Source organism: Phoenix dactylifera, chromosome 17 (genome assembly GCF_009389715.1).
Source record: "Phoenix dactylifera cultivar Barhee BC4 chromosome 17, palm_55x_up_171113_PBpolish2nd_filt_p, whole genome shotgun sequence".
In the NCBI taxonomy this organism is placed as follows: Eukaryota; Viridiplantae; Streptophyta; class Magnoliopsida; order Arecales; family Arecaceae; genus Phoenix; species Phoenix dactylifera.
In genome coordinates this window covers 10657045-10674695 of record NC_052408.1, presented here as the reverse complement: position 1 = coordinate 10674695, position 17651 = coordinate 10657045, and the positions used below count along the sequence as shown (strand labels likewise).

General features: G+C 37.4%; 1 protein-coding gene across 3 annotated transcripts; it reads right to left on the bottom strand.

Annotated features, from left to right (window-relative positions):
* Positions 1 to 322: 322 nt before the first annotated feature.
* On the bottom strand, positions 323 to 16703 carry LOC103711896 (transcriptional corepressor LEUNIG_HOMOLOG-like). 3 transcript variants are annotated; one of them, XM_039114995.1, is made up of 18 exons: positions 16429 to 16703; positions 16013 to 16116; positions 15800 to 15897; positions 13563 to 13672; positions 13165 to 13460; positions 12985 to 13060; positions 12752 to 12863; positions 10823 to 10872; positions 10431 to 10736; positions 8280 to 8336; positions 7903 to 8133; positions 7671 to 7812; positions 7488 to 7597; positions 5265 to 5414; positions 3100 to 3255; positions 2886 to 3002; positions 2540 to 2737; positions 323 to 1157 (listed from the first exon to the last, which is right to left on the bottom strand). In XM_039114995.1, exons 2-18 carry the CDS (start codon positions 16042 to 16044, stop codon positions 1014 to 1016), a joined length of 2385 nt encoding a protein of 794 aa, XP_038970923.1. In that variant the 5' UTR covers positions 16045 to 16116; positions 16429 to 16703; the 3' UTR covers positions 323 to 1013. The 3 variants fall into 3 exon arrangements, with proteins under 3 accessions (XP_038970923.1, XP_038970922.1, XP_038970921.1); XM_039114994.1 differs by having other exon boundaries at positions 8280 to 8357; positions 16389 to 16702; XM_039114993.1 differs by having other exon boundaries at positions 8280 to 8357; positions 16429 to 16702.
* Between the last annotated feature and the right edge of the window lie 948 nt (positions 16704 to 17651).

The window sequence follows — 17651 nt, the reverse complement described above, 5'->3', positions numbered from 1 at the left end:
CAGGTTGAGGTCAAGCAAGTCCTGATGTCCTGAGGTCCTGTATTAAGAAATACATTAATATTATCAAAGTATTATGAAGATAGATGACAACATTATGACAACCACATATTCAACTATTAATACATACTCCATTTATATATACATATATTAGTAAAAAGGGAGATAATACAACTAATTCAAGCAAAGGAGACAAATCTCACCATCTATTTTACGGTGGCTATGTTACCAACTTTCAAACCAACCAAACACAAAATGATTGGAGATAACTTCCTATATTATACAACCAAACACCCAAAACCATGAGAGTCACTTTAGGCAACCATTACACAAAAAACCAAATAAAATACTCACTTCTAAAAAGAACATTTTCTGAAAGTCAGTTTAAAAGAAAAAGAATGTGAAAGTCAACCAGGAAGGGCCCATACCGGGGCATCGCACTTGATGAAACCCCTGCGCACCTTTTGCTCCTTTTGTGTTTCCTCCAGCTTCTTTTTGAAGGAGAATTTAGAATAGATTCGACTTTTAATACTTCTTATCACCATTCATTTTGCTGAAAAATATCATGGCACATTTCATTTCCATGAACTATGGCATTTTTCAGTCCACAATTCCTCATCCACGGACAGTGTCAAGGAACGCAACTACAAATCATTTATTGTCAAGTTCCTGCTGCTAAGAGATGATTTGCATAAACAAGTCAAAATACATCCATCCCCCTCATGAGACTGCACTATTTCTCCAAATCAACACCAAATTATATTGTTTATAATTTAACGAAAAAAGTGAAAAAACAAACTACAACCCTCCTCCAGTGTACCAGTCCTAGCCATCAAAGCATGACAACCCATCCTTTCACACACATATACCCCTCCAAAACTATCCAATCACCTCCCTCTACTTTTTATTGCTTTCAAACAACCAACCAACAAAATTTAGAGGACATTACTTCTTCGTTTATTTTAACCTGAAATTTTGTGAGACAACGCTGTCAGCAACACTGCAAGGATCCATGCTTACTTCCACAACTTAACAGACTTGTCATGGCTAGCAGAGGCCACCATTCCAGTGGCTTGTGACTGTGCCAATGCCGCTATCAGACCTTCATGTGCCTGGACCGTCATGGTTTGGTTCTCTATCACATTCCACAGCTCCAATGACTGCAAGAATTGAAAGAATAAAGAATTAAAATTAGCAAAAGCACATACACAATCAAATAAAAAATCCAAACAGAGTTTGTACCGCCAGCCAGCAAAAAAGAAATCACAAAAATGACTAAAATTTTTTGCCAAGTATGGCAGGTAGACCTAAACAATGAAGAGCAAGGGGAAGAAAAGGAAAACAAAGCTGAGCTGCTTCATGGGCCACCTTGATTTTGCTTAGTGTTCTAGATGAGAAAGCAAGATGTCATGGTAGTGGATAACAGCAAACATAAAGAAGGATGTAGCTTCTTCCACTTTAAAGATCATGTTCAAGGCTAGCAGTGTAGCAAAATGTAACATGAATATCTGCACGTGCTAGCAGAGCACATATGTCCATAACATCATAGACTCTGTTTAGATGCACGTAAAGTGCTGGTTAAGGGAGAGTTGTTTAACCAGCCAAGGACCATCCAAAAAGGTGGTGGATATTCGGTCAGACTCAAAAAAGTCCCCAACCTAGCTAACTTTATTTCAGGGATGAGGGTGAAATAAAGTTAACCACTCAAATCTCTCTCTCTCTCTCCCTCTTTACAGTTCACTTTTTTTCACAACTTTATCCTACTAACCATAGGAGCACCAACCAAGCTGCGAATGGCCTTAGAGGGCATGTTTGTTTTAGAGGAGTTGAGCTCTAGAATGAGAATGGGAATGAGTGACTCTCTTTCCAACCGTTTGGTTGGAATGATTTCCATTCCAATTCTGATTCTAGGGAGGAATGGGAATGCTCCGATCCCATCTCTCTCTGAGTATTTAAATCCCATTCTCATTCCAATTTCAATTCTAATCACGAACCAAATGTATCGGAGAATATAGCCATTCTGATTCCATTCCAATTCCGATTCCGTCGCAAACCAAACACACCCTTAATTCATTGGTTAGCCGGTTGGGGATGGATATTCGTGGTTAAATCTATTCAAGGGGTGTTTAGCTATTCAACATCCAAGCACAGCCTAGGTTCATAATGAACAAGATAAGCAATTTTCAACATATCCAGATATTCAAAGCACCAAATAGAATGAATAGTCTTTTTTATAATAAATATTATCCAACACTTCCATACCAATTATACAAAGATGGATTTGGAAGGACAAAAGATCAGATCAAATTTTAACATGAGAAAAAAAATAAATGGGCCCTAGTTTCTTTAAGTTGGCAGTAAGTCCTAAGGTTGTCATGCATAAGCAGAGCATGGTGGAGCAGCCAAAGCTACACTTAAAGCAGTTAAAAGTACACTATACAATGCTCCTATCATGGTTAATTTATTAATAGATGGCAATTATAGATATTGGGTGTATATCACCTTATTTTTGTCAATGCAGTTGGAAATAAATCACACTTACCTGATACCCTCCAATAACCAAAAGGTTAGTATAGTTTGGATGAAAAACGCACGAATGAAACTTGTTTCCATTGGAGCTTAGTTCGTGAATGAAGTCTCCCCTTGATAACGACCACACCTTTACACAATCCTGACTAACACATGCTAGGTATTCCCCACTATTGTCCCAGCAAATAGATTGCACCTCCTTGGTATGGCCCTGAGAATATAAAACAGAAGGGGATTTACGAAAATGAATTGTGAATTTCATTGAATAGAAAAAGTTTAATTAACCCACTTGGTTATTTCAATTTTTTAAGAAAAAAGAAAAATCTTGTTATAGACATTATTGATCTATATTGAAAGACCTGCAATGTGTATGTCTTTCTGTCTGTCTCAACATCAAAAATGGACACCACATTTTCCGCTGCTGCTGCTAAATACTGGCCAATGTTAGGCTGAAACCTAACTTGTACTGTACCACCCTGTTTGACCAACAATATAGAATTAGATGTTAAAGAAATGAGCATACTCAACTACAACTAAAGGTAAACAAATGAAAGCATAATCACAAAATCAGACCTTAGAAACACGTGACAATGAAAACTGGTTGGCACTCCAGTATCGAATTTCACCATTACCATCGCAAGAGCAGAAGATATCTGTCTTCTTTGGATGAAAATCTAGAGATGTCACTTGGGCGTTGTGCCCAGTGAATACATTCAAACAATAGCTAGGCTGCAAAAGAGGCCAGAAAATTGCATTATAAAGCAGCTCATTTATCACAGTGGGATACTCAACATGCATTTTTCAAACTAGCAGAGAAAGTCATAAGCCATATTTTAAATAAAACTTCCAATTATCTATCTACAGATATCAAAACATTAAGATCTCTACTATGACATAGTGTAGAAAAAAATTATCAGCTCGAAAAAACCCTCAGAACTTCATAGCTGGAAGCACAAGGTACCAGTCTACCAGTAAATAAAGTTTGGGTTTCAATGTAGTTATTTGATCAAGATTTACCCAGCAGGCAGACATAGACAGATTGTTGATTAGATTCAGTAGAAGGATGGAAGAAACAATTATAGCTCAATAAAATATAATCAATGAGAAAACAAAATTGACCAGTTGGTCATGATAATGGCATTCTTAAAAAACTTTATTTGCCACAATCTGTTCAAAACAAAGCACCTAAAGAATCAAATCCACATTAGCAAGATTCAAGAAGAGAATTTAAGTTTGTAGTTGAGAAAGGGAAACGAGAAGTGAATAAGACTAATTTAAGTTAAAAATGTAATTATTTTAACACGACAAATTAGTGATTAAAGTTCTTAAACAACATCAACACAATGGTCTCACTGAAAGACTTTTTGTACACAAATTTAAGTAATTCAAACAATGATAACAAGTATCCATGTTTGTATCCTACATCATGTCCATTAGGGCAACCAGCCTATGAACCATCTTGCAAATCAGCCTGTTCATAGAAGTATTCTGTTCAATGGATCCGTAAATTTGATACTTGCCTAACTCAGCCTCTTTAATATGCTGTTAAACAAAGTCTGCACATCATATTTCCAGATTTCAAAAGTCTATTTTTTAACAAAAAGTATGGGCAGATCTTCGATGCACCCTTGGTTTTTTTTTTCACTGGAAGGCTTCAGAATTATTATCAGCTTAACTTAAGCCTCTATAATCTATAATGTGCTCATAAATAAAGTGTGCACATCATGTTTCCAGATTTAGAAAGTCTTTTAAAAAAAAATTGTAGATCTTCTGTGCACCCTTGATTTTTTTTGCACTAGAAGGCTTCATAATTATTATTAGCTTTAAGTATTGAAGGAAATGTATTGTCCAAATCACTCTGATAACTTTGATGCCTGATTTATAATCATGCATAAACACATTAGTACATTTGTCTCTTTTTCAACTGACAATATTATCTATCATCTTACAAAATAATGGAACCAGTTCTTCTCACCGTTCTTCCCAAAATCTGTACAGATTGATTTTGTATCAACCACAGAAATATATAGAGGGAGGGAGAAAGGGAGAGGGAGGGAGAAAGGGAGGGAGAGGGTGGGGAAGAGAGAGTACAGCAGTCCAGCATTTGGAAAGAAATTCATCAGTCCAGCATTTGGAAAGCCAAAATTATAGTGACATCTTGGCTAGGAAAGAATCTTCTATGCTATTCATACATATTAGTCTGATAGCTTCTTTATTAGCTCGTTTTCCCTAAAAATCTTCCAATATTTAGATGCCCGTATACTTTCAACATTTTTTAAGCTTTAGTAATGAAACAGACCTCAATATCCTGGCTAGTGATATCTGGCAAATGCTTGAGATATAGTAAATTCTTGCTCCGAAAAGAAAAAGAACTCTTGAGATGGTATATTGACATCACAACCTACTAAGGCTGCATGATTATGGTGAGTAAAACCAACCAAAACAGTTTGATTACTGCACATATACACTAAATAATTAGAAGAAACAGGAGACAAAAGTGAATTTTGTAAGACAACTAGGACTATTAGCCTATTGCTCGCATTAGAGAACCAAAAGTTATATCTACAAATAAAACAAGTCAATAGCAGCAGTTTGTAAAGTATGTGAGAAAAGACATATTAAGCAGGTTGGCTTCTATGCATTAGAAAAAGAGAAAAAGAAGAGAAAAAAAATGCAATTATAAGAAAAAGGAACACTTGATTATTAAATGTGTTTCTTTTAAAGTTGCAAAAGTTTACATCTGCTGCATTCCACAGTCGCACTGTGCCATCAAAAGAAGATGTTGCCAGCTGAGTTGAGTTTGGCCTAAAACGAACATCTGTAATAATTTGAGTGTGTTCTTCAGGAGTGCTCTCAGTCTGAAGGGTATCCATGTTCCAGAGAATAACCTGCACATAAAATGCACATTGATAAGAAAACCAAAACGTACCAGATTAGTACTGAAGAAAGCTAGGCAACAGGCGGGTCCATCATTATCTGAGACATGCATGCCAACAAAATCATGAAAACCTGTGAGAATAGAAAACTTTTACATCCGGACACAAAGTCTCTTCTATCATATTACTGCTTGTCATTATAAATATGTAACAAAAATGATTTATTTATACTGCCAATCAAAGAGCCAAAAGTATCCCATTTCTCTTCCCATAATGCCCTTACATATCTTACAATCAGAACATGGTACATTCCATTTAAATAACCCATCTGTTCAAGTTTCAAATCACGGTTAACACTACCTACTAAATATTATGATACTAATACAACCTTTATGATGATAAATCATTTTAATTCTTCTATTTTTTTGTTACCAACCAAGGCTTGCCATACCGGTGATGTACCGTACTATACTAGTATCAAACCGGTACACAATCTCATACCATACCGACACTCGGTACGTTTTGCCATCTCGTACCATACCACATACCGACACTATAATAGGATAGTAACGGTACAGGATCCAGTACCGATATGGCAAACCTTATTACCAACTATTTTGAAATCTTAAATATAGGTTAAAGTTATTAAACCATGAAATATTGGCTATTTGGGAAGGTGACTAATGCTTGGGTGAACCAAGATCTCAGTTCATCTTGGCCGAGAAGGGTGGGGAAATTTAAAAGGGCCTCCTCGATATTATGAAAATCGCAGCTGATGTATTGGAATCAAGAAATCAAAAGCTAGGCCAATATAATAAAACCAAGATTAATTACTGTATAAAAATATTGTTTTTGATATTTCTTAATCACAAAACTTATTCAGGATAGTAAAACACTGGAAAGTTTTGTTTGACAAGTCAACATCTATACCAGTCAAAATCTCAGGATCTGCCAAGATAATAAGGTTACAGATCTTTTGTGTGCACGTGTAACTTAAACATAGTACATTCCATTTAAATACACCCTTCAATAGTTAACACTAAATATTATGATACTAGTACAACCTTTATGGTGATAAATCATTTTAATTCTTCCTTTTATTTGTTACCAATTATTTTGGAGTCTTAAGTGTAGGCCAAAGTTATTAAACCATGAAACATTGGCTATTTGGGAAGGTGACTAATGCTTGGGTGAACCAATATCTCAGTTCATCTTCGACGAGATGGAAAGGGAAGTTTAAAAAGCCACCTCAATATTGTGAAAATTGCAGCTAGTATATTGGAATCAAGAAATCAAAAGCTAGGCCAATATAAATAAAACCAAGATTAATTAACTGTATCAAGATATGGTTTTTGATATTTCTTAATCACAAAACTTATTCAGGATAGTAAAAGATTGGAAAGTTTATCTTGACAAATCGACATCTTTACCAGCCAAAATCTCAGGATCTGCCAAGATAATATGGTTAGAGATCTTGAGTGTGCATGTGCGCATGCACCCCCAGGGAGGTGCCATCTGAGAGTGTGATTAATGCTTAGGTGAACCATGACCTCAGTTCATGTCAGCCGATATGGGAAGAAATTTAAAAAAACCGCCTCTATATTATGAAATTGCAGCTGATATATTGGAATCAAGATATCAAAATCTTGGCCAATATAATAAAACCAAGATTAATCACAAAACTTATTCAAGATAGTAAAGGAAATACTTGGAAGTTTCGCTTGATATACCAACAATGCACCAGTGAAATCTCTGGATCTAACAAGATAATAAGGTTAGAGATTGTATGCGCAGTTCTGATATACCCACTGTACCAGCCAAAATCTCAGCATCTTCCAAGACAGTAAGTTAGAGAAAAATCTATTTATCTATATTATACATCTATATATATGTATGTTATATGTATGTATGAATGGATGGGTGGATGGATACGCAGACATATATCGCAGCAGAGGGCTTCCATAACCAATACAAACTGATAAATCATCCAAGATGAAAGCTACGATTTAAGCATTTTCTGATGGTGATACTCATGTCAAAACATGACACTTGTAGAAACATCATTACAAAAGCCATATACAGTACCTTCTTTTCATGTCCAGCACTGGCCAACAACTTCCCATCTGAAGAAAAGTGGCAGCAAACAACTTTGCTGTTGCTTGTGCGGATAGAGCTAACCTCCGTGAATGTGAAACCTAGACAGAAAGTGCACCCATGTTTATGGTCTTTCTGCACAAATTTTTAGCTGAATACAAGTACCATAATTACCCTTTGAAGACCCTGGGTTGGGCTCTGCAGGACTTTTTTTGAGTGCTGCAAATATATCTCTGGCATCTCCATCATCATGCGATAAAAACGATTCTACATTGTCATCCAAAGAACCAACATCCCCAAAAGGCTCCAGATCATCCTGTTATTTAATGTACCAAGCAACATCAAGCCACATGGAATTCTTTCCACCACATTAAAAAGATTGAGAAAGAAAAGTTAACGAGAATACCATTTGATTTGAAGATGGCGCAAGACCTCCTGTTCCATCTGTACCATACATCATCAAGCTTTTTGGCATACTGTTGACATGACGTATATTTCCAGCCATTGCCACTCCATCACCAGTATTATGGGTTGATGGAGTTGATGGCGGGGAGTTGGGAGAAGGACCCACAGTATTTCCTGTTCCAGTACTATTTGCAGCTCCCGATGAAGAAGGCTGTTTCCTTTTCCTATTAGTCTGGATATTATTAATAAACAACTGTCAGAACTGAAAACCACAAACTTGGTTCAGAGTTAAGTTCTCGTCAATGATAAAATCAGTAATTGCACAAAAATAATAAATTACCCAGAGGGCAGTTGGCAAAGTGAATTCTTTTGTAGTACCTGTTGTAACTGCTGTTGCTGTTGGAATTGTTCCTGTGATTGTGGAGCAGAGGAATGCTGCATCGGGGGCACCTTCAACTACATTAAGATCGAATCATGGATGCAAGCAATTATTAAGAAAACTGGATGTTGACACCACTCATGATATCATAGAAGGGCTATAAGAACCAGCATTCAGACCCATCAGTTTCTAGAAAAACTTCACAGGATGGAAGGCAGTGCATGACACTTCTGGTGGAAAACATGCATTTCGATAGTATGTTTCAAAGGAAATGATTGCAGCAGTAAGTGTTCTCAAACAAGCCCATTATTTAGGGTACCATCCAGGCCAAGGATATGTGAGTGTGAGCACGTGTGGGAGTGTGGGAGTGTGTGTGTGTGTGTGTGTATGTGTGTGTGTGTGAGAGAGAGAGAGAGAGAGAGAGAGAAAGAGAGAGAGCCTTCCCGCTATATAGCAAATTAAATTGATATACCCCTCCATAGGTGCACTCAATTGGCTTCGATCCTGGGGTGATAACTACTTGGAGGTTAGGGAGGCACTGAGGTCATCCAAGGGACTACAGGTGCATCTTAACCCACAAAACAGTCAAAGCTGAGATCCCTTGTGTTCCAAATATACTTCACAAAATTTCATATGGTTTGGGCAGGGTTCAATTGACCAGCCTTTTGGTTGAAATTTCATTCTTTCAGAAACCAAATTTGATGCTAGTTCTTTCAGAAACCAAATTTGATGCTTATGTGCTTGGGTTATTGGTATAGCTAGTTTTTACATCACAATTTGCAACATATCTGCTATATCATTTTGATGTTTTGCTATTCATTAAGAATGAACTTAACCAGCAGCAAGTGTTAGCAGCAGTTAAAGGTTGGACAAGTTACTAAAAACCCATATTATGGGTCTCATTACCTGATCTAATAAGTAGCCCTTTATAGTGGTCAGCATCAATTGAGTGGAAGAATATGAACCCACACAAAGAACAGTTCATTGTAACAATGACAAGATATAGTTTGAATTTGATTCGATATCTTTTGCATAACTTGAAAGACCCCCATATCCTAATCAACAAATATCAAAGCTATACTAAAAATATGATAATGTGACATGAAGAATTCAGTCCTGGGGCCATAAGAAGGATGTGCGATTTAAAGTTATATGAGAATTCATTTCTACAATTGGAGTGTGAGTTCTACTATCCTTAGGTTTCAAAATTGGCAATTTACAGCCAAATATGTTGATGTGATCTCCTAGCCAAACCATATTCCTTAACTGCAGTTATTATATGAAACCAAGCCAAATATAGGCCAAAAATGCAGTCCGCTAAGCCTTATATAGCCACATATGCAGCCAACTCTTATGTTGACTAGTGTAGGATATTAGCTGTTGAGTGCTAACTGTTGTTATTGTCATCAATGTTGGTAGCTTCATGTATTTTATTTATTTTCAAATTCTCAAAATATAACAAACGGTTTAAGTGCTAGCATACCGCATATGCGCTATACAGGCCCTTGACTGCAGCCACCTCTTAAAGCATTATAATATACTAAGACTTGCATTAAAGTCACATTCTTCCACATAAGCAACAACTCTTTCTTGGTTATCATGTTTGTTGAAAACCTTCAATGATGAGAAAACACTATTTTGTGAGAAAACACAATATTATCTGTTCTCTAACTTAATCCGAGACATCTTTCAGGATAAATGAACTGGTTATTGCCATCAATCTTACAGTATGCAGTCACATCTTCCAATAATAGCATGATCATGACTTGCTTCTCTCTTCTAGGTACAACAGATTACGAGAAAACCCTCTGTTGTCGGGGTGTATCGACGAGGACAATAGGTACTTCAGAATTGAAACATTATGAATTATTATATGCACAAGCATAAAGATATCGGAATTAGAAAAAACTCAAAGAAAAGCATAACCAAAAGAGCTACTAGTACATTGCAGCGTAATGAATTAAAGTCAACTCTGAAGTTATCCAGTAAATACAATAATGAAATCGTTTGTCTATTCGCACTGATGAACAAGTACTTAAAATTATGAGCTATTGATAATTCCAACAAGTAATATATAATCAGGCGATTAACATTGAAAAAACAAAGGAGAAGAGAGGGATCTTTAAGGGTGCAGTCATACAGAAACTGACCTTCATAAGATATTCAGCTTGATCCTGTCTAACCTTTGGTGAGTTTGACTGAATTGGGGAACCTATGGATCCATCAGTTCCAGCAGGTTGCCCATCTTTGGCATTCAAGCCACCCCTAGGTAAGGCCCTAAATCTTCTAGGATCCAAATCTCCATAGCTAGACGAGTTACCAAGATTCCCTTGAGCTTGCACTTGTGCTAACAATTGTTGTTGTTGCTGCTGTGACATAAGCTGAAACTGAGATGGTGTAGATAGAAAAGGCTTCTGCATTTGTGGGCTTATACTTGGACGTGGCTGGTCAATCGCCTGAACAGGAAAAAAAATAACATAATGTTAGATGAAGTCTATCCAACCAATTGTGCAAGATAAGCAATTCTCTGTATAAAGCTTACAGTTAAAGGCCAGCCCTTCAATGGAAGGCCACTGACACCTTGGTTCAATCCTGAAAAAATGAACAATCAACAGGATCAACAGAGTTAAGCTTGAACTTGGCAAGGAAAATGCCACAGTCTTCCAAAAAAATTTTGCATCGCTTAAATAAAACTATATTTGACAAAGAAATATATAAATTAGAAGAAGAAAAGCAAGGATTGGTTGAACAGTGGAGTCATCTGTTTGTTACAATTTGCATTATAAGCATCCAAACCACCCAAACCTGCATTCGAATCCTCTTCTACATGATGAATTTACCACAACCAATGACAACGACAGATTAAAAAAAATAAGTTTAATATAGACAATATTTTTCCATGTCATGCATGGACTACAATATATGTAGTCAGCAACATAAAAAACAAAAAGAGGTGTTTCTGGTAAAACGAAAAAATGACCACCAGGACTAAATAATTTCAGATTTCAAGTTTTCCCTTAAACCAACCATAATTAACACTGTAAATTAGCTTGAAGTTTAAGCACGGCACAGGAATAGAAATTTTAGGTCATATATCAATTTTAGGCTGCTTTGGTGTTAAGAAATCATTATAAAGCTGGAGTAAGATGACATGTCCAAATATCTAATTAACGATTCTTGAGTAATAGAACTGTACATGTAAGACTGATGTCACCTCCATTAACTGACCTTTACATTGACATAATCACATCGATCTATAGGATATCTCACTTTGTATTTAAATTTCCATATCTATCTATGGAAAAAAGCACTGTCAAGCCCCTTACTTTTACTTTAAAAAATTAGGGAAAAAAATCACAACCACCATGCACGGAAGATTCACAAGTTATTCTCCATACAAATAACTGAATTGTCATCCCCTTGATTCTACAATCTGTATCACACTTTTCTTGCCCCAAAAGAGGGCTGCTTATATTAAAGAGCCAATAGATGTTCGAACTTCAACGTGAGCAAACGAGAAATGAATTCCCCAGGCTTATCTAAAAGTCCTGTTTCCCCATAAGGCAATTTAGAGTTGTATCAGGCCAAAAGAAAGATAAGAAAACTAAATATGACAATAAAAGAATATCAAGCATAGGCAGAACAGAAACATGGACAAATGGTTACATCAACTGTCAGTTTTAACATTAGGGGCTCGTTTGGTTCGCGGGAAAAGAAGGGGGGAAAGTGTGGTCAACGGGAAAGTAATGAGATGCCTCTTGTTTGGTTGGAGTTTTCAAAGGAGAGAGAAGGGAAAGTTGTATTCCCATGGGAATGTGATTCCCACATTTCATGGGAAAGTCTTTCCCATGAGAAACATGGGAAAGTTACTTTCCCATGAGGCGGGAATCACTCCATTTTTACTTTTTCCCAAAAAGTCCCTTCAGCATTAAAGAAGCATTAAAGAGGCATTAAAAACCTAATTTTTATTAAGGGCATAATAGGAATTATATATAACTTTCCTAGGAAAGTGGATGGCCAACCAAACATAAGCACCTTAGAAATTTGTCACTTTCCCATGGTCATCCAAACATGCCAAAAGTACTTTCCTAGGCATCCTCTTCCTAGGAATTTGTTTCCCAGGAATCATATTCCTAGGAAGGAAAATGCTTCCCGCGAACCAAACGAGCCCTAGAGGAAAAGTATCTTCGGAAAAGTTACAATAGCATAAACAAATAAACACATAATCTTCTGATTTGTTAGCACAAAATCTCGGCAATATTAGCAAGGCAACAAATATTAAAGTGGTAGCGTATGCTCTTCATATTTTTTAAAAATATTAAGGTGAAATTTTTCTAGACAACTCAGATAACACAATATGAATTCTTCAACTGATATTTTTCATTGTGAACACAGAATACAGGCAACAACCCCCTTAATAGAAAAGAAGGCTAAAAGATAGATCTGATTCATTCTCAATCTGTTTACTTACCAGCCCCACCTAATCCAGATTTTGACTGGATAATACCCTGTCCATATATTGAGGACGGATCCATTGGCACAGATCTTTGAGCTACAGCCAAGTTAGCCTCACTTTTAATGTCCTGATATAGTTAAAAACATAAGAGGAAATATTCAACAATCAGCCAATGTTGCAATATGTTTTAGCATTAGAAGAGATGAAAGTAGGGGAAAATGACGAAAAAAGAGAAAGCAACCACTTACAGTTGCCTGTTGAGTCCGTGCCTGAATTTGCTGCAGCGTTGCAGATACATTGCCTGGATTACCTTGCATTAGCTGCCTGTTGTAGTTAAATAGCAATAGAATGTTTAACCAGCTAGACAAGAATAGTGCTTAATTTTTACAGTATCCTAAATGAAAATAGTTTTACAAAGACGATATTACCCTTGATGGTTTGCTGCTGACTTGAGAAGGCCCATTCTACTAGCATCAAGAAGCTGAGGGGACGTCTCAGACTCCATTGAGTGCGGATTCTTTAATCGCTCTTCATACATTTTTGCAGCTAAGACACTGGCAGTTGACGAACCCAAAACTCCGTCAGAACTTATTGCATTTATGGGACCACTAAGAGAAGGGTGATTAGCATTAGCGCGCTGCATATGAGCATGTCGCTGCTGCATGAGTTGCAATTGCTGCATCTGTAACTGTTGCTGGTGCTCTCTTGCCTTGATTTGTTGTGCCTGTCAGCCAAAAAGGGGAGACAGTTTTAGTTGGAAAGACTGCATTACTATCACAGGAAGAAAAGAAATATAACGAAAAAGTTAGGTCTCCGTAGGCCCCACCTCTATATAAGCTACAGCAACTTCAGAATGCTTTTCATTAGTCCTTGCAATGAAAATATCCCAAAAAACAGACCACCATTCAAAAAGAAATCCTCCCGGAGCATCAATCGCTGTCAGTCAAGTTAAAGGTTACATGGCCACTATGCAGATATAAGAATTTCTCATCAAAATCAACAAATTTAAACAAATTATGTTGAAACAAAATTGTGAAGACGTGAAACCATGGGCCTCAGAGAATTAAAATCAATTTATACTTCGACATCAAATGTCTGGAACCAGAAACATCAGAATTGCATGTTGAGTGTACTTAGGAGAAGAGCAGGTGGTTGTTGCAAGGATGGATTAACTTAAAATTTTGGTACCGAGTTGGTAAAGATTATCCAAACAACATATGGATCTCATATAATATTATACATCCATAGATATGGGGCAAACATGGACATTCGTCACATGCAACAATTAGTGCCAGTACCTCATTTTTAATGGATAAACACAGAGAATATGACATAAATAAATACATATAATAAATGATTGGGGGTAGGGAGGGGGAACCAATTAGTCACCAGGGTTTGATTGCTTTATTTTCATAATAAAGCTTCAGCTGTAGATTTGCTCTAGATGTAGACATTTTGAAAATCAAGAACCAGAACCAAGAACTTCAGAATCACATGTTGGTCGCATATAAGAAAAGAAGAGATGACAGTTGCATGGATGAATAATTTGGACCCAAGTTAATAATTTTTTTCCAAACAAAATATAAGCATGTGGCATAAATGTTATGCATCATTAGTAGCTTAGTAAATGTGACAAAAAAGGGGCGTTTAACACATGTGCAAGGATCTCATGCTTAAAGGAAGACAAATTAAAGACAAATCAAAATAATAAATAACTCCAATTAAAAAAAAGGAAAAAACACAATTTGTTGATTGTGGTTAATCCCTTATTTTCCATCCTGTAGCTTTAGTCATAGAATCCCTCTGGTTGCTAGCAGAGATAAAAGCTAGTTGTCGCTTGTGATTAATTTCTTTCCTTTCAAACTGCAGCTCTAGACATATAATTACCCTGGATGTTAGGGGGAAAAGGAACTATTTGTCGCTAGTGATTAACCCCCTTTCTCTTCATATGGCACCTTTAGTCATAAAATTATTCTGGGCGTTAGCAAAAAAAGAAACTATTTGTCGCTGGTACATGATTCATTTCTTGTCCTACTGCAGCTTTAGCCATAGATTTGCTCCAAATGTTAAGGAAAAACATATTTATCGCTAGTGGTTAATACCTTTCAATGTATACTGCAGTTTTAGCCAAAGAACTGATCTAGATGTTGGCAGAAAGAAAAATATTTGCAACTAGCAAGGAATCCCTTTATTTTCAAACCATACATATAGCCATAGATTTGCTTTATACTTTAGTGAGAAAATACCTATTTGTTGCTAGTCATTATTCGCTTTCTTTTCATGTTATAGGTTAGCCATAGATTTGCTCCACATATTAGGGGAAACCTACCTGTCGATAGTGGTTAATACCATTCTTCTCCTAGAGCATGTTTAGTCATGACATTGTTCTGGATGTTGCTCATACTAGGTAGTATAGATATCATTATGGGAGAAGTTGATCGTTGAAATGATAATTGATACGACAGAAGTACAAGCTATCAATTCTTTTTCTACATTGGAATCCATAAAAGAAATCTATGGACTCATATGGATGTTTGTATCCAAATTTACCCTTATATTTGGAATCATAATAGGGGTACTAGTAATTGTGTGGTTAGAAAGAGAAATATCTGCAACAATACAACAACGTATTGGGCCTGAATATGCTGGTCCGTTGGGAATTCTTCAAGCTCTAGCAGATGGGACTAAATTACTTTTTAAGGAGGACCTACTCCCATCTAGGGGGGATATTCGTTTATTTAGTGTCGGACCGTCTATCACATCACAAATACCATAATGAAATGCATGATGGTCCCAATCCATCTTTTACATCAAAAGAAAAAAGAAGAAGAAAAGAAACAGAAAAGAAAGACTTGCTATATGATAACAAATTTAAATTAAAAAATTAAAACAACATACAGAAACCTACCATAATTAGCAAAAGGAGAATGTAAAAACAACTAATCTGACCATTGACGGGAAGATAAGTGCGTCTATCCTAACGTTCTTTTTCCCTATTCAGTAATAAAAGAATAGGACTCCATGGAATAGCAAGAACATAACTAAAAATAGGAACTCTCTTACCTACTGGATCAGCAGCAACTTTTCCCTCGGCCATAAAGGCCTTTGCAGTCGTTTGTAGATTCCGTTTTACCAGATAATCATAGATATAAACATCAAGCCTACGAAAACATGGGAAACAGATCAAGAACTAGAATTGCAATAACTCCACTACGAAAACTCCATGAAATCAAAGAGAAAGAATAGCAAGAAACATATCTATTACTATATACTAACATCTTATCTGCTTCCCAGTTACTATGCGCCATATTTTTACTCCGATCTACCACAAGGGCAAAAAGCGTTACTGCACTTCCATTACATCATCATTCTTCACCAAGCTGCAAAAGAATCAGGACACGAAAACTCGAAAAAAATCTCAAGGATTCAAAAGAAAGTAAAAGATTGATAATAAAATCTAATTAAATTGCAACATAAACACTCGGGTCAACCAGACACGAGACGATCACCGTCTACATTATCAATCTCGGTATCTTTCGCGACCTGATCGCGATATCTTCAAACCCGTCCCCAATTTCGACGCAGTAATTAACTTCGAATTAAAGCGAAACGGACGAAATTTTCCCGATGAAATCGAGTTCGAAACACCTAACTTGGTTTCCAAAACGCTTCAAAATTCCCGAAATCCCTACCTTTCACCCGCGATTCCTTCCGAGACCAAGAACACCAACGAGAAAGAAGGAGAGAATTGACCCTGGAGAAAAAACCCAAGCCGGAATTCCGGATCGGGAAGAGAAGGGAAAGAAGAAACAGCCCCTGGAGAGGACGAACAGCTTGAACAGAAGAGGAGACAAGCGCAGAGAGAGAGAGAGAGAGAGAGAGAGAGAGAGAGAGAGACGCTCCTTTTTTTTGCTAGTAGAGAGACGCTCCTTCTCTCTCTGTTTTCTCACCGCCCCGGAGGAGAGAGAAACCGAGGGAGATGGGGGTCCAGTTTTCTGGCTCGGAATTCGGCCCTCCCACTTGAGTACCAAGCCTCCAGCTTCGAGAACCTTCGGAGCCTCGGGACAGAGACTACGTCAAAGATAACAGACGAACGTCGTAACGTCTTGAGAGCCAACCGTTGCTTTCTACTAACTTGGCGGGCCCTCTAGCTAACATCCGTTACTTAGACAGTCGTTAATTTTATATTTTAGTTTTCACACTAATAAATACCACTTCATTTATTATATGGTGATTTTAGTAACAATTTTTTATTTTTGCTGCTCTTCAGATGACATCGTGACGGCGTCTGTCAGTGTTATAACGGAACGACGGTTCGGAGGGGTTCCGTTTCTTGGGACGTCCATGTTAACGAAACCTTGCTTCGGCGCCGAAGCTGGAGGCTCGGAAGCCACGCGTTGGAAGCTATCAATTAGCCGCTGATATTATAACTTTGACATATTGTGGCAAAGACCAAACACTGAATCAAATCAATCATCGAGCGCCGCGTACGAGAAGCCAAATTTTCAAGTTAATTTTCGTGCGCGCCAGTAATCATTGGGCCAAGGTGGCTTTCTTTTGTTGGGTTTGTAGTCGTGTGATGTATGAGGTTCGACGTCTTAGCTGTGACTGGCGCAGGACTCCTTTCACACTGGTGCTTTAACGTCGAGCCAGTCTGGTTGTAACGGAAGGCCGGATGTACCATCCGACGGCTGCGATTTGATGCGGTGGGGACATATGCGACGAGGATCGAAATAAAGTAATCCACGTTTAACAGCGCGTTCGCGATGGGACGGAAGCGTGGGATCGGGACGGTTGAGTCGGTGAGACCCACCAGGAGATTGAGAACGCCCGGGCCAACCCGAGGCGATCCGACCCGGTTGACCGCTTTGCCAGGCGCAAACGCCGGCCCTCACCAAAAGTTGACCCAGTCCGA

What these genes read in the sequence shown, in the direction of transcription:
- LOC103711896 (XM_039114994.1), bottom strand. Translation starts at nt 16,044, where the DNA reads ATGGCGCATAGTAACTGGGAAGCAGATAAGAT. An exon ending in CAACCCAGGGTCTTCAAAGG is followed by an intron (nt 7,598 to 7,670) that starts GTAATTATGGTA and finishes CTTTCTGTCTAG; the next exon opens with GTTTCACATTCACGGAGGTT. An exon ending in TGGTTATTGGAGGGTATCAG is followed by an intron (nt 1,158 to 2,539) that starts GTAAGTGTGATT and finishes CAATTCTTGCAG; the next exon opens with TCATTGGAGCTGTGGAATGT.